Source organism: Piliocolobus tephrosceles, chromosome 10 (assembly GCF_002776525.5).
Source record: "Piliocolobus tephrosceles isolate RC106 chromosome 10, ASM277652v3, whole genome shotgun sequence".
In the NCBI taxonomy this organism is placed as follows: Eukaryota; Metazoa; Chordata; class Mammalia; order Primates; family Cercopithecidae; genus Piliocolobus; species Piliocolobus tephrosceles.
Window position 1 is genome coordinate 47,890,834 of NC_045443.1, and position 22,714 is coordinate 47,913,547.

General features: G+C 42.6%; 1 protein-coding gene across 2 annotated transcripts in view; it reads left to right on the forward strand.

Moving 5' to 3' along the window:
* Nucleotides 1–22,714, forward strand: part of DIP2B (disco interacting protein 2 homolog B) — a 260,554-nt gene that overhangs the window by 216,068 nt on the left and 21,772 nt on the right. For both annotated transcript variants that reach the window (XM_023211143.3, XM_023211144.2), the window contains exons 21-29: nucleotides 890–1,017; nucleotides 2,793–2,907; nucleotides 9,073–9,274; nucleotides 13,246–13,355; nucleotides 13,497–13,577; nucleotides 15,604–15,727; nucleotides 17,489–17,610; nucleotides 19,064–19,175; nucleotides 21,983–22,092. In XM_023211143.3, coding sequence (XP_023066911.2) covers nucleotides 890–1,017; nucleotides 2,793–2,907; nucleotides 9,073–9,274; nucleotides 13,246–13,355; nucleotides 13,497–13,577; nucleotides 15,604–15,727; nucleotides 17,489–17,610; nucleotides 19,064–19,175; nucleotides 21,983–22,092 — 1,104 coding nt within the window. The remainder of the gene's footprint in view (nucleotides 1–889; nucleotides 1,018–2,792; nucleotides 2,908–9,072; nucleotides 9,275–13,245; nucleotides 13,356–13,496; nucleotides 13,578–15,603; nucleotides 15,728–17,488; nucleotides 17,611–19,063; nucleotides 19,176–21,982; nucleotides 22,093–22,714) is intronic.

Genomic DNA, 22,714 nt, shown 5'->3' on the forward strand with positions numbered 1-22,714 from the left:
AATGGACATTGAAGGAATGGCAGCAACTGTCTCATTCTCTTACCAACACTGTAGCTTTTCAGCCTCTGTTGGAAATGGCTGCTTTTTTCCTGACATACAGGTTGAACCAATAGCTTGTTGAGGATATGGGTTATGTCTTACATGGCCCAGTCACTGTGTAGGGCACTACATTGTGCTCAGTAAATCAGTGAGTGACATTCACATGGAGATAACTACTAGGTAGGTGAATAATGTAAACGGACTAAGAAATTTAGGAATTCTGTAATGAATGAGAAAAGTTAATTTGCTGCAAATGAGTCTGGGAAGATTATACAGTGATGCTTTTGGGATTTGATAGTAGTTCCCTGCTGCTCTGTTTTCTTATTGGAAAAGAAAGGCACCTACAGTGTTCCTTAGACCTTTCTTTATTAGCCTAGTTCTAATCTTGCCAGATGGAAACAGCATTACCCTTACCAACCTGAAGCAGCCATTCTCCTATTTAAACTGTTTTAATCTCCTCCAAATTCCAATAGTAAATGAATACATTTTTCTTCCTCTGTATCCTTGAATAGAAACATAAGCAAACTAACACATAAATCATGGCTGGGAAAATCAGCTATGCTTGGGTGAAATCCTAGTTGCTTTCTTATAAAGTTCCCCCCTAAAATAAATAAGAGTAAATTCCCTTCTTAGGTATCCTGTGAGAACTCATTGGCTCTAAGATGCCACTCTTTTCCCAGCTGATTTCAGAGATCTCAAGGTGTGAAACGGTTTCTCTAGAATCCGTAAAATATGGCAGTTGTCTTTTTAATACTTTTTAAATGAGATTTATTTAAAGGCGGGAAGTTAAAAGATGTCTGTTTCACTGTTTAAATCATGGAAATCAAGGCAAATCATCATTACCTTTCAGGGTAGTTTGGTGTTCGTGGTTGGGAAAATGGATGGCTTACTGATGGTTAGTGGTCGGAGACATAATGCTGATGACATTGTTGCTACTGGATTGGCTGTAGAGGCAATAAAGACTGTTTATAGAGGAAGGTGAGTAGTACAAAATTCAGATGTTAGCACCTTTTAATGGAATCTAAATAGATCTTCACATGGTGATTTCAGTTGTATTTTGTCGGTTCTCTTTCCAAGTGATCACATTGTTTTTGTTAAGCATTGCATAAGCCTGGCTTTTTTTTCTTCTTTTTCTTCTTCTTCTTAGCCTGGCTTTTGATATATATTTCACAACATCTGGTTCTTCAGCTGTAACTAAGAGGATTAAGATGCAACTATATCCTCTACTTCAGATTTAAAGTATTACCATTTGTTGAATCCTGAGGACTGAGGAGAATTCTAAAACATTAACTTCCTACATTTCTTCAATGCAAAAGTAGTGCCATTCAGACTAATTGAGATAGATGCTACTCTTTAGGCATTTACATCTAAGAATTGTTTCTCTTGTTTCTAATTAAATTATACAATTTTAATGTGGGGATTGAGATAGTACATAATTTCAGATTCCATGGACAAAGTCAATTAGATATCTTTTTTCTTTGCTTATTAATGTAAGAAAAGATATTTGCTACATATTTGAGTAGTTGATGTCCTATTCAGCGGTTTGCAATCACGGATGTCTCTCTTTAAGGCAAACTTGGTGTCCCTTTAAGAAGAAAAATTAATGAAACAGTTTCTGAAATGTATAGTTTTTTTGTAGTGGTGTGGCTTCCTATGAGATGTAAAGTCCATGGGGCGCTATACCTGCCTTTGGTCACAGTCATATCCCAGCAATCGCTAGTGCCGGACACCTGGTAGGTGTTGGGTGAATGTGTGTGGAAGGAACGAAGGAGGGTGTCAGGCAGGCATGCCGGCAGACTCTGCTCTCCGGTGCCTCCCATTCTTTCATGCATTCATTCAACAAACATTCACTGGGTGCCAACACTGTGCCGCTGTCCTGGAGGCTCCGGCTGTGGCAGTGAACAAAACAGGCCAAGTCTCTGTCCTTGTGAAGCTCACATGCTTGTTGTGGGAAACAGACAGGAACCACATAAACAGGGCAATAGATAACATGTGAGACAGTGACAAGTGCTGTGGAGAAAAACACATGGGGGTGGGGGTGGCCTGCCAGTTTCTATGAGGTGGCCTGAGAGTGCCTCACTAGTAAGGGGACATTTGAGCGGAGACCTCCCTCAGAACCAACTTCATCCTCTCTCCCATGGCCTCTCAGGTCCACTGTGATCTGCCCTGGCCTGGGTCTGACCTCTCTCCCTCCCGGTCTCTGCTTCACCACTTTGCTCCAGGCACACTGGCCTTCTTGCTGTTCCTCAAACCTGCCAAGCTCGTCCCTACCTCAGAACCTTTTCGCTTTCCGTTCCTTCTGCCCGGAAACCTCTTCCTCCAGATCTTCGCGTGGCTCGCGTCCTCACCTCATTCAGGTCTCTGCTCCAATGTCCGCTCCTCAGGGAGGCGCCCCCCAGCCACCCTGCCCTCAGTAGTACGCCACCCTGCACACCACTCCACCCCTTGTATATTGCAACATGGCATTATTCTGTATTTATGTGTTTGTTCTGTCGCTAACACATAAGTGCCACAAAGACAAGAACGTTGTCTTATTATCACTATGTCCCAACATTCATGACAGTTGTGCTTAACACATATTATTTAAATGAATGAATGCTCATTTTCAGAGTAATGATTATGACATTTTCTTTTCTAAGCTACTCATTTCGGGTAGCATGGTGGGGTTGTCTCCTCTCTGTAATTCCAGTTAAACAAAGCAAATAGGACTGGTTGTGAAGGGAGTCCTGATGTGTTTGATCTGTCTCTCTTAGAATTGCTGTGTTTTCTGTGTCTGTATTTTATGATGAGCGCATTGTGGTGGTTGCGGAACAAAGACCCGATGCTTCCGAGGAAGATAGTTTCCAGTGGATGAGCCGCGTGCTGCAGGTGAGCACACCTTGGGGTCTGTGTCAGGTCAGCAGTGGCAGCAACCACTGCCTAAGCATTTCATTTTCTTCGATCAGCCGGTAATGCCACCTTATTTTTTCTTGCCAATCATTGCTCACATATTCTGGGTATATTAGCAAAATCAGATAATTAATACCATTTCTCCTTGTGGACCACATAGTATTTTTCTGCTCAGATTGCCAACAACAGTGGAATTGACTTGCCTCAGCAAATTCTTTCATGCCTGAGTGTTTACTACTTGTGAAAGTTTTAACTGTCATATGTGGAACACATCTCTGGCAGTAATCAATCCACTTGTCAACAGTCAGCCACAGTTTTACTGTTTGTCATAAGTGGTGCCGACGGTGTAAGGGATCCAAGAAAATACAGCTATTAGCCTTACTCTGAAGGAGCTTTCCTGTGGGGCTAGAGATGCTAGGTGAGATAAACCATGAGGGAAGGAGAATGCTTTGGGCTCAGTCTAAGCAATATGTCTGCAGTGGGGAGCAGGCTAGAGTGATGACAAGAGCCTAGTCTTCGCTTAGAATCATAGACTTGGAATCCCAGCTCCATTTCTTACCAGGTATGTGCCCTTGGGCAAGTCATTTAACCTCACTGAGTTTGTTTCCTAACCTGCAAAGTGGGATAAAATTATCTGTTTTATAGAGCTGTTTGGAAGGATTAAATGAGGTAATTAATTGAAGTATATAGTACCTGCAGTCAGTAAATAATGATGGTGATTGTTATTATCCATCTCTACCAAAATTTTTTAAAAAATTATCCAGGCGGTGGCTCATGCCTGTAATCCCAGCACTTTGGGAGGCCTAGTTGGGTGGATCACGAGGTCAGGAGATCGAGACCATCCTGGCTAACACAGTGAAACCCCCTCTCTACTAAAAATACAAAAAAAAAAAAAAAAAATAGCTGGGCATGGTGGCAGGCGCCTGTAGTCCCAGCTACTGGAGAGGCTGAGGCAGGAGAATGGCATGAACCCAGGAAGCGGAGCTTGCAGTGAGCCGAGATCGCACCACTGCACTCCAGCCTGGGCGACAGAGCAAGACTCTGTCTCAAAAAAAAAAGAAAAAGAAAAATTATCCAGGCGTAGTTGTGTACGCCTGTGATCCCAGCTACTTGGAAGGCTGAGGTAGGAGGATCACTTGAGCCCAGTAGGTCAGCACTGCAGTGAGCTATGATCATGCCACTACAGTTCAGCCTGGGTGACAGAGGAAGACCCTGGCTCAAAATAATATAGTAGTAATAATAATAATGATAGTAATAATGAGCCAGGTGCCGTGACAGGCACCAGTAGCCCCAGCTACTCAAAAAGCTGAGGTGGGAGGATCGCTTAACCCAGGAGGTGGAGGCTGTAGTGCACTATGGTTGCACCTGTGAATAGCTACTGTACTTCAACCTGTGCAACACAGCAAAAACCCGTCTCTCGAAAAATAAAAAATTATAAGAATAGTCTCCAATTAGAGAGGGCCACTTCCTCTCAATTAATATTCCCTTTCATTCTCTGTCCCTTCACTCTTCTTTATTTTTCTATTTAGCACTTAACATCTTGTATGTTTATATGTATTGTTTTCTACATCCAGTATAATATAAGGTAAGGTTAAGACTTTTTTGTCTCTCTTGTTCAGGGCTCAATCCCCAGAGCCCGATAGCTATGCTAGCAGACGTCGTAGTAGGCTCAGTAAATATTTGTTGGCTAAGTGGACGGTCCAAAGGAAGTGTGGCCTGTCCTTGCTATACTTAGGTATCAGTGGAAGTGTTCCCGAGGTCTGTAACTTCTCTACTTGGGGAACTTGAATTTATTAACTGCTAGTTAATAGCAATGTTGTAGAAACAATGCAAGCATGAGATGGTGGTGTTGCTAGATTACTTTTTTTTTGTTTTTTTTTTTTTTTGAGCCAGAGTTTCTCTCTTGTTGCCCAGGGTAGAGTGCAATGGCACAGTCTTGACTCACTGCAACCTCTGCCTCCTGGGTTCAAGCGATTCTCCTGTCTCAGCTTCCTGAGTAGCTGGAATTACAGGCACCCACCACCATGCCCAGCTAATTTTTTTGTATTTTTAGTAGAGACGGGGTTTCACCATGTTGGCCAGGCTGGTCTCGAACTCCTGACCTCAGGTGATCCACCCACCTCAGCCTCCCAAGGGGCTGGGATTACAGGCATGAGCCACCTCACCTGGCTGCTAGATGACTTTTAATATTTCTTTCTATCTCAGCGTCTGTAATTCTGAATTATCAGCTGATATGGCGTAGGCTATTTGTAGTAGAAAATCAGAAAAGAAAATATACTGAAGATAGACTAGTCAGGAAAGACTATGAAGAAGGTAGAATGGGGCAGATCTCTGAAAGATGGCTAAGGGGCAGATGTGCAAAGAGAATATTTTTCATACCAATTGTATTTTCAGACAGAAACCTTATTTTGCTCAGAATGAACTTTGGGGCATATAATGGTAGAACCTTTGGTGAATTACACGTTTTCTTCTATTATAGAAAAGTGAGTATACCTGACATTTCCCAAGATATTTGTTACTTTTCCCTGGAAAGCAACTATAGGAATTAACTACAGTGCCAATTTACTAATCCAAACTCTTGTGAAAGTCATTTGGGTTCCAATTTGGGCATGAGATAACAGGCCATTCTTTTCGCAGTCTTTGTAACTTATCAGCTTGGAGCATTTGAGTCCATGGTAGAACAGTAAATGACACCATGTATTCTAATAGATTAAAGGCCAGAGGTGGTTGCATTCCAGGTCTGTGTATAATATAAACTAAATACCTAACTCAGCACCTTCTAAGGAAAGGCAGTGCCGGGCGCGGTGGCTCAAGCCTATAATCCCAGCACTTTGGGAGGCCGAGACGGGCGGATCACGAGGTCAGGAGATCGAGACCATCCTGGCTAACACGGTGAAACCCCGTCTCTACTAAAAAATACAAAAAACTAGCCGGGCAAGGTGGCGGGCGCCTGTAGTCCCAGCTACTCGGGAGGCTGAGGCAGAAGAATGGCAGAAACCCGGGAAGCGGAGCTTGCAGTGAGCTGAGATCCGGCCACTGCACTCCAGCCTGGGCGACAGAGCGAGACTCCGTCTCAAAAATAAAATAAAATAAAATAAAGTTAGTAGATGACTTATCAGATGTGTTTTTAATGAGGAATTCAGGCGACATGTAGCACACTTGCTAACTTTCCGTGTATTCTAAAAAAAACAGAAACTTAGGAACTCTGCCAGACTATCCATTTCCCAGTCATCTGTGTTGGTTGGTAAGATAGTCTGAGGATTGTGATTTTCAAGTTTATTCTTCTGCCCTTTTAAATTGTTTTTTGTTTGTTTGTTTGTGTTGGTTTGGTGTGTTTTGTTTTTGAGATGGAGTTTCACTCTTGTCTCCCATGCTGGAGTACAGTGGCACGATCTCGGCTCACTGCAACCTCCGCCTCCCAGTTTCAAGCAATTCTCCTGCCTCAGCCTCCCAAGTAGCTGGGATTACAGGCACCCGCTGCCATACCTAGCTAATTTTTGTATTTTTAGTAGAGACAGGGTTTCGCCACGCTGGCCGGGCTGGTCTCAAACTCCTGACCTCAGGAGATCTACCCACCTCGGCCTCCCAAAGTGCTGGTATTACAGGTGTGAGTCACTGTGCCTGGCCCCTTAAATTGTTTTAATAAAAGGCCTTGGCCACACATGGTGGCTCACGCTTCTAGTCCTAACAATTTGGGAAGCTGAAGCTGAGGGTCACTTGAGTTTGAGACCAACCTGGGACAATAGAGCGAGACCCTGTCTCTGCAAAGAATAAACAAATGAATAAATAAATTAGCTGGATGCACTGCTTGTGGTCCCAGTTACTTGAGAGGTTGGGGCGGGAGGATCACTTGAGCCCAGCAATTTGAGGTTACAGTGAGCTATGGTCACTGTACATTGCACTCCAGCCTGGATGACAGAGCAAGACCCTGTCATTCATACATACATACATACATGCATAACTGTGAGTCCACTCTACTTCTAAGATTGTATCTCTTGTTCAGTAAGACCTATGGGTAATATGGTAGAAACCTCCTAACTAGTATTAACAGTTGGTCAGTTTTAGCCAGGCAGGATGGCTCACGTCTGTAATCCCAGCACTTTTGGGAGGCCGAGGCGGGCGGATCACTTGAGGTCAGGAGTTCAAGACCAGCCTGGCCAACGTGTTAAAACCTTGTCTCTACCAAAAATACAAAAATTAGCCCGATGTGGTGGCAAATGTCTGTAATCCCAGATACTAGAGAGGCTGAGGCAGGAAAATTGTTTGAACCCAGGAGGTGGAGGTTGTGGTGACCCGAGATTGTGCCACTGCCCTTCAGCCTGGGAGAAAAAACAAGATTCCATCTCAAAAAAAAAAAAGGCTGGGCACAGTGGCTCATGCCTGTAATCCCAGCACTTTGGGAGACTGAAGCAGGTGGATCACAAAGTCAGGAGTTCGAGACCAGCCTGGCCAACATAGTGAAACCCTTTCTCTCATAAAAATACAAAAAATTAGCCGGGCGGGGTGGCAGGCGCCTGTAATCCCAGCTACTCTGGAGGCTGAGGCAGGAGAATTGCTTAACCCGGGAGGCGGAGGTTGCAGTGAGCCAAGATTGCGCCATTGCACTCCAGCCTGGGCAACAATGCGAGACTCTGTCTCAAAAAAAAAAAAAAAGTTGATTGGTTTCATAATAATGAGAAATTCTTCAAGTATTAAATTTTAATAGAAAATATCTACGTGTGTATTCCTTGGATGTAGAGAAGTGTGATTACAAATATACCAACTTGAGGTCCAGGACCACTTACGTCCATAAACTATATCAAAATGCATTGTCTTCAGTTTCTCGTTTTTCTTTTTAATTTTTTTTTTAAATTAAAATATAGAGATGGGGTTTTGCCATGTTGCCCAGGCTGATCTCAAACTCCTGAACTCAAACTATCTTCTCACCTTGGCCTCTCAAAGTGCCGAGATGACAGGTGTGAGCCACTATACCCAGCCTGGTTTTATTTTCTGTAAAGTTAGCACCAGAATGTGGGTATTTGAAAAATGATTGAGTGGATGTCTTCACTTTAGGATTAACTCGCCTGACCTGTGATCAGTGGTTTTTCAGGAGCTCCCTTTTAGTGTATCTTTCCAAAGCATAGCTCCTTCTGTGTTTTTGCATTTGTATTTTGTCAGTTGACATAATATTTAATTACATTGTGTGAAAACAAGAACAGCTGTCAAACAGTGTAGAAACACAGCTGACTTTAAGCAAACATGCAGTTACATGGCTGCGAGCACAGGTACGCTCAGGGTAGCTTGTGGCCTCCAGTGCTCGGTGTGCTGTGGGCCTCACCCCAGATGGTTTTCAGAGGAGATGCATGGTGACATGGTGAATCACTTAAGTGGGGGCTCCTGTAGAGAGTGCTGTTGTGTTCATAATAAAAATACCTTACCTCTGTTTAATTAGGCTTTGTTGGCTGTTAGCTAAAAGATTAAAAGAACCAAAACAAATTTCTAAGTTTTTGACATTATCACTTAGGAGAGAACATATTGGCTGGGCATGGTGGCTTATGACAGTAATCTCAGCACTTTGGGAGGCCAAGGTGGGAGCATCACTTGACACCAGGAGTTCAAGACTAGCCTAGGCAGCACAGTGAGACCCCATCTCTCCAAAAACCTTAAAATTAAAAAAAAAAAGAAGAAGAAGAAGAAGAAAAGAAAAAAAATGTATTTTAAATTAGCCAGGTGCAGTGGTGCATCTCTGTAGTCCCAGCTGCTTGGGAGGCTGAGGCAGGAGGATCACTTGAGCTTAGGAGTTTGGGGCTGTCATGGCTTATGCCATTGCATTCCACCCTAGCTGACGAGTGAGACCCTGTCTCTAAAAAGAATAAAAACTTAAAAAGAGAACATACTGAGAGTTACAAGTCAGTATCCACCTTTGTCCATTTAGATTGTATCTTACCTCTCTTCTTGTAATCTCTGCCACAGCTGAAAGATGTGTATTATCTTAATGATTATATTTAAATCTCTAGATATATGGAATCTTAATGATCTACCAGATTCTAGATCTAGAATGGGTAGAGCAAGAAAAATTGTAGAGTAAAATAACGGATTATACCAGGAATATGTCAAATGTAATAGAAGTGATCTCATTGAGTATTTTTGTTTGTATTTTTCTAGGCGATCGATAGCATTCATCAAGTGGGGGTTTATTGTCTTGCTCTGGTGCCGGCCAATACATTGCCAAAAACTCCACTAGGAGGAATTCATATATCTCAGACGAAACAACTCTTTCTGGAGGGATCGCTGCATCCTTGCAATATCCTCATGTGCCCACATACATGTGTGACAAACTTGCCAAAGCCCCGGCAAAAACAACCAGGTAATATGCTGGCTTCCAAGACCTGGCACTAAAATTCCAACTTCAAGAAGCTGGGTTCTCTCAGTGTGATTCTTTCTCTAGAATTAGTTTACAAAGACTTTGGGAGGCCAAGGTGGGAGGATCGCATGAGTCCAGGAGTTCGAAAACCACCTGGGCAACATGGTAAAATCCGGTCTCTACAAAAAAAAAAAAAAAAAAAAAGCAAAAAATTAGCCAGGCCTGGTGGTGCACACCTGTACCTGTAGTCTCAGCTACTTCAGAGTCTGACAGAGGATGGCTTGAGCCTAGGAAGTTGCAGTAAACCGAGATTGCGCTATTGCACTCCAATCTGGGCGACAGAACCAGACCCTGTCTCAACAAAAAAGAAAGGAGAGGAAAGGGAAGATGGAAAAGGTGTTAAGGCAGCCCGGAAGCAAAGATATCCTTGAGATGTCTTTGGAGCTATTGTAGAAAGAAAGAATGTGTTTGTTAGGACTAGTCTTGGCTGCAAGTTATGGAAAAACATGATAGCAGCTCAGGCAAGAAACAAGCTTATATTTTTGTCAGGTAAAAAAAAGTTCAGAGCTAGGTAGTCCAAAGGCTAGGATAGTCACTCCTCGATCATGTTCTTCTAGCTTCCCATCTTTTTGCTCTGGTGTTTTGTCAGTCAACTCTTGTCATAGATATGCTACAGAACAAATAACCCTAAAACTCAGTGCCTTGAAGTAGCAAGCGTTTACTTTTTACTCATGAAATGTAGATCTGGTTGGCTTGGCTGGAATCCACTGGACTTGACTTGGCTCCAGGCTTAGGTTAGGTTCAGAGCTGTTCCATGTGTCTCCTCATCATGGGACCAGCAGCTACCTGGGCTGTATGTTTTTTAAGGCAGATGGCAGAAGCAAGAAATCAAGCCAAGCCACACGAGCATATTTAAAGCTTCTGTTTGTGTCACATGTCCTAACATTTCATTGTCCTAAACAAGTCAGACCATGAAGTATACTTCTCCCATCCAGACATAACTAGGACAGGAAAAAAAGGAAGATTGTGAGAAAATAAAATAATCCGCCACAGCCATCATTAGCAACTGCCCCAGGGCTCATTAGGCTCCTCAACCTCTACATCCCAGCCAGCAGGTAGGAGGAAAAGATAAAGAGAGGATACTCTTCCCTTTAACATATTTTCTAGAAATTGCACATATTACTTCCTCTTACGTATTATCCTCCCACACTAAAGAATATAGTCTTTATTCCAGGTGTGTGTCCAGCTAAAAACCGGGGGTTCTGTTATTAAAGAAGAAGAATAGAATAGATACGGAATTGATAACTAGCAGTTTTTGGCATAAGATGTTTACAGAATTTTGGCCGGGCGCGGTGGCTCAAGCCTGTAATCCCAGCACTTTGGGAGGCCGAGACGGGTGGATCACGAGGTCAGGAGATTGAGACCATCCTGGTCTATACGGTGAAACCCCGTCTCTACTAAAAATACAAAAAACTAGCTGGGCGAGATGGCGGGCGCCTGTAGTCCCAGCTACTCGGGAGGCTGAGGCAGGAGAATGGCGGGAACCCGGGAGGCGGAGCTTGCAGTGAGCTGAGATCTGGCCACTGCACTCCAGCCTGGGCGACAGAGCGAGACTCCGTCTCAAAAAAAAAAAAAAGATGTTTACAAAATTTTATGGGAAAATCAGAAGGCATATTTACAGGTACAGCAGTGTCTGCAATTAGCTTCCTGGAGTTACTGCTTTCAGTATCTTTCATTCTCTGTGACCCGTAGACCCATAGACTCACGAAATGCACACAGAATAACATCAAGGAACTGCTGCTGAATTCGTTTTATTGTTTTAAACTACTGCAAAATTCACTTTTTAAAATGTCATGCCTTTATTAATTTTATAATGTGAATCCTGGATTGCACAGTTTACAGAAATACACTGAGTCCCTGCCTGTATTAAAAGGCTGTCTCCAACATGATGTATCTATAATTTGTCTTGAAGTTTCTTAGGGAGTAATATTGCATATTTACTTAAAATTGTAGTAGAGACTTTGTAGACTAAAACTGTTCACCAATTGGAATACTTTATCTTTTTTGAGTTTTTTGTTTTATTTTTAAATTTTTTAAACTTTCCATTTTGAAATAATTTCACACACAAAAGTTGCCACGTGGTGCAAAGATTTTCCTTACATCCTTTACCCAGCTTCCCCAAATATTTACCCTTTGAAAATTGATTATATGATTTAAGTGATTTTTCTTTCATTTGTTTCAGTATATTCAGGATCAGCAGATTTTGATAGAATAAAATTTTTTTTTTTTTTTTTTGAGATGGACTCTTGCTCTGTTGCCCAGGCTGGAGTGCAGTGGCGCCATCTTGGCTCACTGCAACTTCTGCCTCCTGGGTTCATGCCATTCTCCTGCCTCAGCCTCCCGAATAGCTGGGACTACAGGCGCCCACCACCACGCCTGGCTAATTTTTTTTTTTGTATTTTTAGTAGAGACAGGGTTTCACTGTGTTAGCCAGGATGGTCTCGATCTCCTGACCTCGTGATCCACCCGCCTTGGCCTCCCAAAGTGCTGGGATTATAGGCATGAGCCACTGCTCCCGGTCAAATAAAAGATTTTTAATATTAATCCCATATAGCATCAGCCTTATTTAAAACCTAGCTGGCAATAAGCTTTTTTTAATCATCTTTTTGCCATCTTCTTAGTTCCATAAGGCGGTGACCATGAAGAGAGGGACACAGTGCCCTAGCACTTTTTTCTAGAGAGGGAGTGGGCTCCCCTGTTTATTTTGAAGTGTCGAACCTATGGAAAAGTTAGAAGACTAGTACAGTGAGGAGCACCCATGTAACCTACCCTAGATTTACCAATTGCTGCCTTTTGTTTTTTTTTTTTTTTTTGAGATAGAGTTCGCTCCGTTGCCCAGGCTGGAGTGCAGTGGCGTGATCTGGCTCACTGCAACCTCTGCCATCCAGGATCCAACCACCTGAGTACCTGGGATTACAGGCGTGAGCTACCACGCCCACCTAATTTTTGTGTTTTTAGTAGAGATGGGGTTTTGCCGTGTTGGCCAGGATAGTCTCAAACTCCTGGCCTCACATGGTCTGCCGTCTCTGCCTCCCAAATTAGTAGGATTACAGGAGCAAGCCACCATGCCTGGCATTGCTGACATTTTTTTCCCTGAGTTTTTTTGTTTTTGTTTTTGTTTTTTTTGAGACAGGGTCTTAACACTGTTGCACAGGCTGGAGTGCAGTGGCACGATCTCAGTTCACTGCGGCTTTGAACTCTGGCACAAACGATCCTCCCAACTCAGCCTCCCGAGTAGCCTGGACTAAAGATGTCTGCCACCATACCAGGCTAATATTTTTGTATTTGTAGAGACAGGGTTTTGCCATGTTGCCCAGGCTGGTCTCGAACTCCTGGGCTCAAGTGATCCGTCCGCCTGAGCCTCCCAAAGGGCTGTGATTACAGGCGTAAGCCACCATTCCCGGCCATTATTCACTTTTAATTGAACAAATTTAATATTCTAGATAAACTCCCTCAGGCCTCGTAGATGAGAAATTTCTTTCCAAGCCAGATATTCTTTATTGTTAAGCCCTCTTTTAGGGTTCTATTATGATTGGAGAAGATTAAAGTATTAGTAGGAGCTTGTACAACCAGCTGTCACCTCCTCAGTGTGAAAACTTTCTGTATACCCCAAACTATAATAGCTGCCTGCTTCCCTCCACCCCAGTCCCTATCCCTCCTGTGTTCCTGTTTGTTTTTTTTTTCCAGTACTTTGCACTATTTGTGTTTATTTATTTGTGTATGTATTTCTCCGTTACCCTTCTCCAGAGTGCAAGCTCCTTGCCCTATTTCTCCTGGGTTCCCAGTGCCTAGAAGAGTGTTCAGTCAGTATTGTTGGATGAATATTTGAACCAGTTTTGGTCAGTCTGGAACTGCTCTGGATACTTATTTGGAATTGCCATCTCCAGTGAGTTGGGTTTTGCATTTATTTACAGGTGTAGGCCCTGCTTCCGTGATGGTTGGGAATCTGATTGCTGGAAAACGTATAGCACAAGCTGCTGGAAGGGATCTGGGACAAATAGAAGAGAATGATTTGGTGAGGAAGGTAAGTGTTCCTGAAATGTTGCCTTCTTACTGAAATCAAGTCAAGGACAGAACGTGTACTGCAGGTAGCATCTGAGGGATGCATTATATGACTTGTTATAAGTTGCTGACCCTGAGTCCTTTTTCTGGTTTATGACTTCAGCACCAGTTTCTGGCAGAGATCCTACAGTGGCGAGCCCAGGCAACTCCTGACCATGTACTCTTCATGCTGTTAAATGCCAAGGTATTAAAAATTCAGTGGTATATTTAATCAGCTGACTACTATAGGACTATCTTAAGCACTCTTGCTCTCTTTCTTTCATCAGAAAATTTGTGTTGCCATCTCTGAAGAAGGAGTTAATGGCTTTCTCCTTGCTTTGACATATGAGGGTAAACTGTGCAATCACTTTAGGATTGGAATGAGACCTCCTGGAGTGCTATGTAATACTTTCTTTTCTTATGGTACAAGAACATCTTCTTTATTCAGTTATGATAGGAGAAATGGAGCCAATAATGCAATTACATAGATACACAGATGTTCAAAATGTGTTATGTCATACAGTTTTTTTACCCAGTTGGACTTTTAATTATTTGATTTCTGCCAGGAAGAAAACGACCTTAGACCAGCATTTTAAAAACCTAAGTTATTTCTGGTACATAATTAAATGATTTATTGCTAACAGATAAAAAGCAAATTGAAATTTACTCAAAGAGCACATTTAACTACTGGTTTCTGATGGATGGTTCGTTATAATATTGTATTTTAGGACTGGGCACGGTGGCTCACACCTGTAATCCCAAAGCTTTGGGAGGCTGCGTGACGGAGCAAGACCCTGTCCCAAAAATAAAAAGAGAAAAAAATATATATATTTATATATCATATATAATATATATTATGATATATAAATATATATAAAAAGAAAGAAAAAATACACATATTTTTTTGAGATGGAGTCTTGCTCTGTCGCCTGGGCTGGACTGCAGTGGCATGATCTCGGCTCACTGCAGCCTCCACCTCCCGGGTTCAAGCGATTCTTCTGCCTCAGCCTCCCGAGTAGCTGGGATTACAGGCGCCCACCACCAGGCCCAGCTGATTTTTATATTTTTGATAGAGACGGGGTTTCACATGTTGGTCAGGCTGGTCTCAAACTCCTGACCTCAGGATCCACCTTCCTCAGCCTCCCAAAGTGCTAGGATTATAGGCGTGAGCCACCACGCCCGGCCTATATATTGTATTTTAAAATTATGCATTCTGTGGGAGTCAGCTGAGTTTTTGTATTGATGGCTGATTCACAGGCTCAAAGTCTGTGACCATGTGGATAGCAGTATTTCTCCTCAGCAGAGGGAAGACTAGAAGTGCCTATTGGAGCTCTTAGGGGACTTATCCAAAGTATACCCATCTCCCCCATTCCCCTGGAATCTGAATTTTTTTTTTTTTTTGAGGAATGTATGCAGTAATAGAACTTAATGAGAAGAATATATTGTGCATCTTATTGAAAAATCATTAAAAATCTTAAGAACCATTACTTTTATGACAGAAAATTTGGGAACTTTCTTGCTCTACCTGTACATGAAGTGAGCTTCTTTTCAAGCCCACAGATTCATTAAGGTTCTCATATTTCTTTTAAAAATGTCAGCCAGGCATGGTGGCTCATGCCTATAATCCCAGCTTCTTGGAAGGATGAGGCAGGAGGATGTCTTGAACCTGGAGTTGGAGGCTGCAAGCTGCAGTAAGCTGTGGTTACATCACTGCACTGCAGCTTGGGCAACAGCAAGACCATGTCCGAACAAAAAAAAGAAAAAAAAAGGATCCCATACATGTCTGTCTGTCTGTCTGTTTGTTTGTTTGTTTTATTTTTGGAGACAGAATCTCCCTTTGTCGCCCAGGCATTGGCTCAAGTGATCCTCCCACTTCTGCCTCTTGAGTAGCTGGGACTACAGGCACGTGCCACCACCATACCTGACTGATTTTTTTTGTATTTTTAGTGGAGAGGAGATCTTGCTATGTTGCCAAGGCTTGTCTTGAACTCCTGAGCTCAAGCAGTACCCCCACCTCATCCTCCCAAAGTGCTAGGGTTACAGGTGTGAGCCACCTTCTCCAGCTCCACACATGTCTTTGATTTTAGGGGAATTTTCACTAGAATTGATAATTTGCTAAGGATAATCTACAAAGGCACAAGCCTTTCAGGTATGGTGTTGAATTGGCTGTGCTTATTACAGTTTATTTGCTTTCTGAGCTTTGACCCGCTTATCCTTTCTGTTGTTTAAAGGGAACCACTGTATGCACAGCCAGCTGCCTTCAGCTTCATAAACGAGCAGAGAGGATTGCGGCCGTTCTTGGTGATAAGGGACATCTAAATGCAGGAGATAATGTGGTGTTGCTCTATCCACCTGGTAAGCATTGGATTGGTAGACTAGACCTTAAGCTCCAGTACTAGACTGACTACAAATTGTAAGAGGATAGGCACTCAGGGCCGCTCTCTATGACTTGCAGACAGTGTACTTCCCAACACTTAGAAGACCATGCACACAGGCCGAAGTGGGAACCAAGCCTCACCTCCCAAGTTGTGCAGTACAGTGGCTCTCTTGGGACCATGTCTGTTTTTGCACCCTTATATTTCTATTAGTGCCTGGCACATAAAAGTCACTCAATAAATAATGAATGAATGAAGTCTTCAGCTGCTTGGCTTTTGGAAACTCTCAAAACAGATGCTTTGTTTCTGTGAATGTTCGGGAATGGGGCAGTTTCACCCAGTCCCCAAAGAAATGTTGTACGTGAATTCTGTGAACATTTTTCATATTATTATTGATGTTACTCAGGAGGAATAACTGGAGAAACCAGGAATGGTTAACTAGGAAAATAAAAGAATGGAGAAAGGAGAGGTGAGCAAGCCCTGAGCTTTTAAAAATATTTAGAAGGCTGCTCTGTGAAGAGCAATCAGACTTCTTAGATGTTGTTGAAGGGGTGTGAGTTTTCATATTATGATTTAGTCTTCTTCTGTTATTGCTACTTTCACGTTCTAATTTAATTCAACAACCTTGTCTTCATAGTAAGAGGGGTTCAGAATTATTTGATGTAAAGATTCAAAATTCTGGGTGAAATATTTGAGTCTTCCCTTCGTTATTTCTGTCACCTAATCCACTCATACATCCAGCTTTTTTTGGCCTGTTATCCCCCCCCACACTTCATATTGTTCTGTGATTTTTTTGTTTATTTTATTTTATTTTTGAGACGGAGTCTCACTCTGCCACTCAGGCTGGAGTGCAGTGGCGTGATCCCAGCCCACTGCAACCTCTGCCTCCCTGGTTCCAGTGGTTATCCTGCCTCAACCTCCTGGGTAGCTGGGATTACAGGCACCCGCCACCATGCCCAGCTAATTTTTGTATTTTTAGTAGAGATGGGGTTTCACCATGTTGGCCAGGCTCATCTCAAACTCCTGACCTCAGGTGATCCACCTGCCCCAACCTTCCAAAGTGCTGGGGTTATAGGTGTGCGCCACAAGGCCTGGCTCATTCTGTGATTCTTATGCACTGCCTTATTTACCTACTGAGATTTCATAGAAGATCACGTGATAGAGCAGTCCCCGCCATTGTATGCCCAGGAGGTGGTCTTGCACCTGTCAGTTGGCCAGAGGCCACGGGGAAGGACCTGAGCTCTTCCTAAGGAGGCCTCTGCCCAGAGTCTTCCTCAGACTGAGTCATACTTCGCTCCCTAAAACTCACACTCCTTCAACAACATCTAAGAAGTCTGATTGCTCTTTTTAGAGCAGCCTTCTAAATATTTTTAAAAGCTCAGGGCTTCCTCACCTCTCCTTTCTCCATTCCTTTATTTTCCTAGTTAACCATTCCTGGTTTCTCCAGTTACTTCTCCTGAGTAATATAAAGTAGTAATATCAGTATACCTTCTTCACAAATATTTCAGGAGTTTACTTCTGATTTCCTTCCTTTTTTGTTAATTGTTTTCTCTATATTTTCTAAAGTTTTATATGCTTCCTTCTTTCACTTTCAATATCTTCTGCTAGAGTCTCTGTTAAATTATGGTCTACAGAACCTGTCTTGCACATGATTTAATCGTTTTTGGAAAATTTGCCTTTTAGTTTCTCAGTGCTCTTAGGCAGTTCAGTGCCTCTCCTGACAGGGTCTTTTGTCTTGCAGGCATTGAGTTAATCGCTGCCTTCTATGGCTGCCTGTATGCGGGCTGTATACCTGTGACCGTCAGACCTCCACATGCTCAGAACCTCACGGCCACGCTGCCCACTGTCCGAATGATTGTTGATGTAAGTACCAGCTGTATCTTGCCTTGTCCTCATCTCCTAAAATCCAGATTCAGACAGCTAAGGATCCTTACTAATTTTCCAAGTTTGTTAAGTCAGGAAATCAAATTTGTCTCCTGGAAACTACCTCCTTTTTGTTAATCAAGCCAAAACAACCATCATTATTCAGCGAAGGAACTGGGGGAAAGTGGTTATTGGTAAGATACAGAATTGTATGCAGTTATCATTAACATTAAGGAGGTGAAGCAGCCGTTAGTATTTATCCAACAAAAACACAAAAAGTAGCCAGGCATTGTGGCACATGCTTGTAGTCCCAGCTACTCAGGAGGCTGAGGCAGGAGGATCCCTTGAGTCTGGGAGGTGGAGGTTAGACGTGAGCTGAGATTACACCACTGCACTCCAGCCTGAGCAGACCCTGTCTCAAAAAAAAAAAAAAAAAAAAAAAAAGTTTCCCCTTCCCCTTCTGTCTAAAATGTGATGTCTGATATTTTTCCTGCTAAATTATCTGGGTGATTTTAAATGCCAAACTGAATTAACCGCAGTGTCAGGTCACTTCTATTTTAGTTACTTTTGTGAATTTACTTGGTGTAGCATTAAAAGGTGTCCAGACCTTACTCTGGAGATGATAGAAGTCTTTATAGGATATGAGAGTTAAAGAAAATAAGGTTAAGTGTGTATTGCATCAGATCCTAGTGTTTACAGCAAGGGGAAGCCTTGGCCAGTGCCGATAGATTACAAAATTCCAGTTCATGTAGCATTTGCTTCTCTGAGAACTGCTGCTCTGTCAGCGAAAAAGGAGCCCACGGTATAAAAGCCATGATCACCATGGATGATTTTATTACAAAGTGTAATTCAGCAAAATGCCCTTGTTATATTCTACAAAGTGGGCCAGAAAAGCAGGGAGGGGAGTTGCTGTTGATGCAGTTTGTGGGCAAAGTAGGTCACTTTGCATTTCTGTGTATAGCTGGGCAAGAGAACCTAGTTTCTATGAGAGCTTATATCAGCATTGGGGTTCCTTAGATTCAGCATATGGTCTAGGTGTAGTAAGTCTCATTATTCACTAGAGACTGGGGCAGTTTCCTTCAAACATGGTTGTCTGATTCTTCTCATTTCCTGAGCACTACAAAATCCACATCTTTGTTTAATTGTGGTCTTAATGAAATCATAGGATTGTGGGATCCATACTGAGATTATAATTATGAAATATTTTGAGAATTACTGTTATAAACAATACAGTGTATTGTGAACAGGTCCATCATCCTGAGAGAGTTAAATGTCACACATTTCCAGAAGGAAACATGCAAGGGAGTAAACTGACCTTATCTGTCCCACATGTGTTCTTTGAAACCATCCTGTCCAGTGTGGTACATGAGTGGCTTTTAGCAGCAGCCAGGGCCTGTGGTGCCATGTTGGGGCTGAGCCTCCTGATGCTTATTGTTGTCCATTTGTTTTCTAGGTCAGCAAAGCAGCCTGTATTCTCACCGGTCAGACCCTAATGCGGCTACTGAGGTCCCGAGAGGCGGCAGCAGCAGTGGATGTGAAAACCTGGCCAACCATCATTGACACAGGTGAAAGGGAGACTTCTCCTGAGGGTGGAGGCAGTGAGAGCTCACAATACCTGAGATCTCTTCTATTCTCATGCCAGACTTGTTTACCCTTCCTTTATGTCTTCTGCCTGCTAAGACAGAGGCAAAACCTAGCATCAGTAAGCTTGTGCAGGACTAGACACTGACAGCAGATGCAAAGGGCGAGATCACAGTCTGCTAAGAGTTCTCCAAACAAAAGTGTTTCGCTGTTACTCTTGGCATCATCAAAAGGTGGTTAGGTCTTTATGCTACATGTACTGTGTATATGTAGGGCCAAGTAAAATATTGAGACAATCTGATCCTTTTGTTGGAGATGTGATATTGTTGAAATAATACTGGACTGGGAGTCAGGTGATTTGGGTTCTGGCTCAAGCTTCATTACCTACTGCCTGTGTAATCCTGACTGAAATTACCCTTTCCTAAGCTACTGCCTACCCCTGCCTGACTTGTATATTTATTGAGAAGATAAAATGCAGTGTAATATGAAAATACTATACTTTGAAAGCCATAAAGTACAAAATTTTTAGATAGTATTCATATTAAAGAAGGGGTTAAGATAAGGGAATGGCTGAAAACGCTGTGGTATAGAAAGAATGTGGGTTTTGGAGTCAGGCAGGTAGGGTTTAAGTCCTGCTCTATCTGCTACTCTCTGAGTATCCTTACTAACCTGTCTGTAAAGTGGGAGTTGTAAAGATTAAATGATGTAATGCAAAGCTCCTAGCATGTAATCTTAATAACATCTAACTTTCATTGAGCCCTTATGTCAGTCATTTAACGTGTTATATACTTTTATCCTTACCCTATAAGTTGTTATTTTTATCCTCATTTTGCAGATTAGAAAACTGAGGGAAGTTAAATAAGCAGCAGAACTGAAATACAAATCCAGCCAGTTTGGCTCCATCCCCAGCCTCTTAACCATTAATGTCCTCCCTACCCTTTTTTTTTTTTTAAAAAAAAACTCTGGATTCAAATGCAGGAATGACATGTATTTGTGGTTATTGTGTACCAGATGCCGAACTGGGTTTTTAAAATATTTATTACTGAAGGATAGAAGCACAGTTGTATATATATGTATCACAAATGGATTGTATTGGTGTTAATGATGCTGGTAGATCTATGGTTAATGGGCTGAATCACAACAGGAAGGTTTCCTTAGGCACTTGAGTGGTCATATGAGTGACCCTTCCCTGCACAAAGGGAGGTCAAAGGTGATAGTCTTTCATTTGACCAGAAATGGGTGCCCTATGATTTGGTGATTTAAAACTCACAGTTAGACGTCCTCCTTGATCCAGAAAGGAGCCATTGAAGAGGTATGGCTGGAGCCAGAGGACATCTTTGACATCCCTGGTTTTAGCATGACTTATAAAGCACATGGGGGGAAGTAGAGGAGGTATCGTAAATGAGTGAAAGCAGCGAATTACCAGTTCTTGGCTACCATTCTCTTTTGGAGACAGAGCCCTCACTCTGTCACCCAGGCTGGAGTGCAGGGGCGCAATCTCGGCTCACTGCAACCTCTACCTCCCAGGTTCAAGAGATTCTCCTGCCTCAGCCTCCCGAGTAGCTGGGATTACAGGTATGAACCACCGTGCCTGGCTAATTTTTGTATTTTTAGTAGAGACAGGGGTTGCCATGTTGGCCAGGCTGGTCTCGAACCCCCGTCCTCAAAGTGATCCACCTGCCTCGGCCTCCCAAAGTGCTAGGATTACAAGTGTGAGCCACTGTGCCTAGCCACCATTTTTATTTTTATTTTTTAAAGAGACATGATCTTGATATGTTGCCCAGGTTGGTCTCACACTCCTGGGTTCACACAATCCTCCTGCCTCAGCCTCCCAAGTAGGTGGGACTATAGGCCTGAGTCACTGCACCCAGATAGATTACTATTCTTAAAATTCTGCCAGCTTAACCAGGCGCCATGGCTCATGCTTGTAATGCCAGCACTTTGGGAGGCTGAGGCAGGAGGATCACTTGAGCTCAGGAGTTGGAGACTAGCCTGGGCAATATAGTGAGACTTCACCGCTACGAAAAACAAAAATTTTTTAAAATTTAGCTAGGCATGGTGGCAGAGACCTGTAGTCCCAGCTACTCAGGAGGCTGAGGTGGGAGGATCATTTGAGCCCAGCAGATGGAGGTTGTAGTGACCCAAGATCAAGCCACTGTATTCCCACCTGGGCAATAGAGCAAGACTCTTGTCTTTAGAAAAAAAAAATCTGCTAAGTTAACTTAGAGAAATACTTTCCAACTTTTAAATCCATACATGATTAATATAACACATACTAAAGTGTAAATAATGAACTTTAACTTGAAACCAGCATAACAGCTAATGCTTTTTAAGCATTTCTTCAGTCAGTTGCTTTAAAAGTGCTTTATGTGAATTAAATTTCCAGCAGTTCTATGAGGGTAGGTATTATTTTAGAGATTCATTTTAGAGAAGAAGAGAACAGCCACAAAGAGGTGAAATAACTCCAGGGTCACGTAGCTGATGGCAGAGCTGGCATTTGAACAGCAGTCTGCTTCCCACTGTGTTCTGTTTCCCCTTACTAAGCTGCTAGCAGATACATTTACCTGATGTAGATTTGCTTGCCTGTGTTGTCTAGTGTTGTCCTCAACCCCAGCCCACCTCTAAGAATGACATATGTGAGCTACTTGGTTAAACATGAGAAGCCTAAGCTTTAGCAAATCCCCGAAGCTAAATTTGGCCATAGCAAACCCACAGAAAACCAGTTGAAGAGCAATGATTTTCATGTTCCCGCATGTTGGATTGACATCAGGTTTTTTTCTTTTCATGGCAGATGATTTACCCAGGAAAAGGTTACCTCAGCTGTATAAACCACCCACCCCTGAGATGTTGGCATATCTTGATTTTAGTGTCTCCACAACTGGCATGCTTACAGGAGTGAAGGTAAGCTGCATGCTGGAAAAATGCCACGTCTGCCAAAAAATAGAGATGACCACTGCCCCAGAAACTTTAGACACAGAGGCTAAGTGGTTGTACCAGAGACCGGTAGGCAGAGTGAGGATCAAGGGTCGCTGCTCATTTAAATAAAGGCATTAGCTCCTCTGGAATGAGTTATCACAAGGAATTTGTATTATTAAGTGTCTGAACCTAGCATTGAAGCTGAAAGATAAAAAGAGTTTGTTAAAATATGTATGAAATCTGATATTTAGATATCATAAAATTCAGTATTAGATTGGGCACAGTGGCTCACGCCTGTTATCCCAGCTCCTTCGGAGGCCAAGGTGGGCAGATCACCTGAAGTCTGGAGTTCGACACCAGCCTGAACAACATGGAAAACCCCTTCTCTACTAAAAATAGAAAATTAGCTGGGCATGGTGGTGCATGTCTGTAATCCCAGCTACTTGGGAGGCTGAGATTGCAGTGAGCTGAGATCGTGCCATTGCACCACAACCTGGACAACAGGAGTGAAACTCCATCTTTAAAAAAAAAATTATTATTAACTAATGAACAGAAATATGTTCCCTTAATGGAGACTTAGGTTAGGCTTTGAAGCACTAAAAATTAT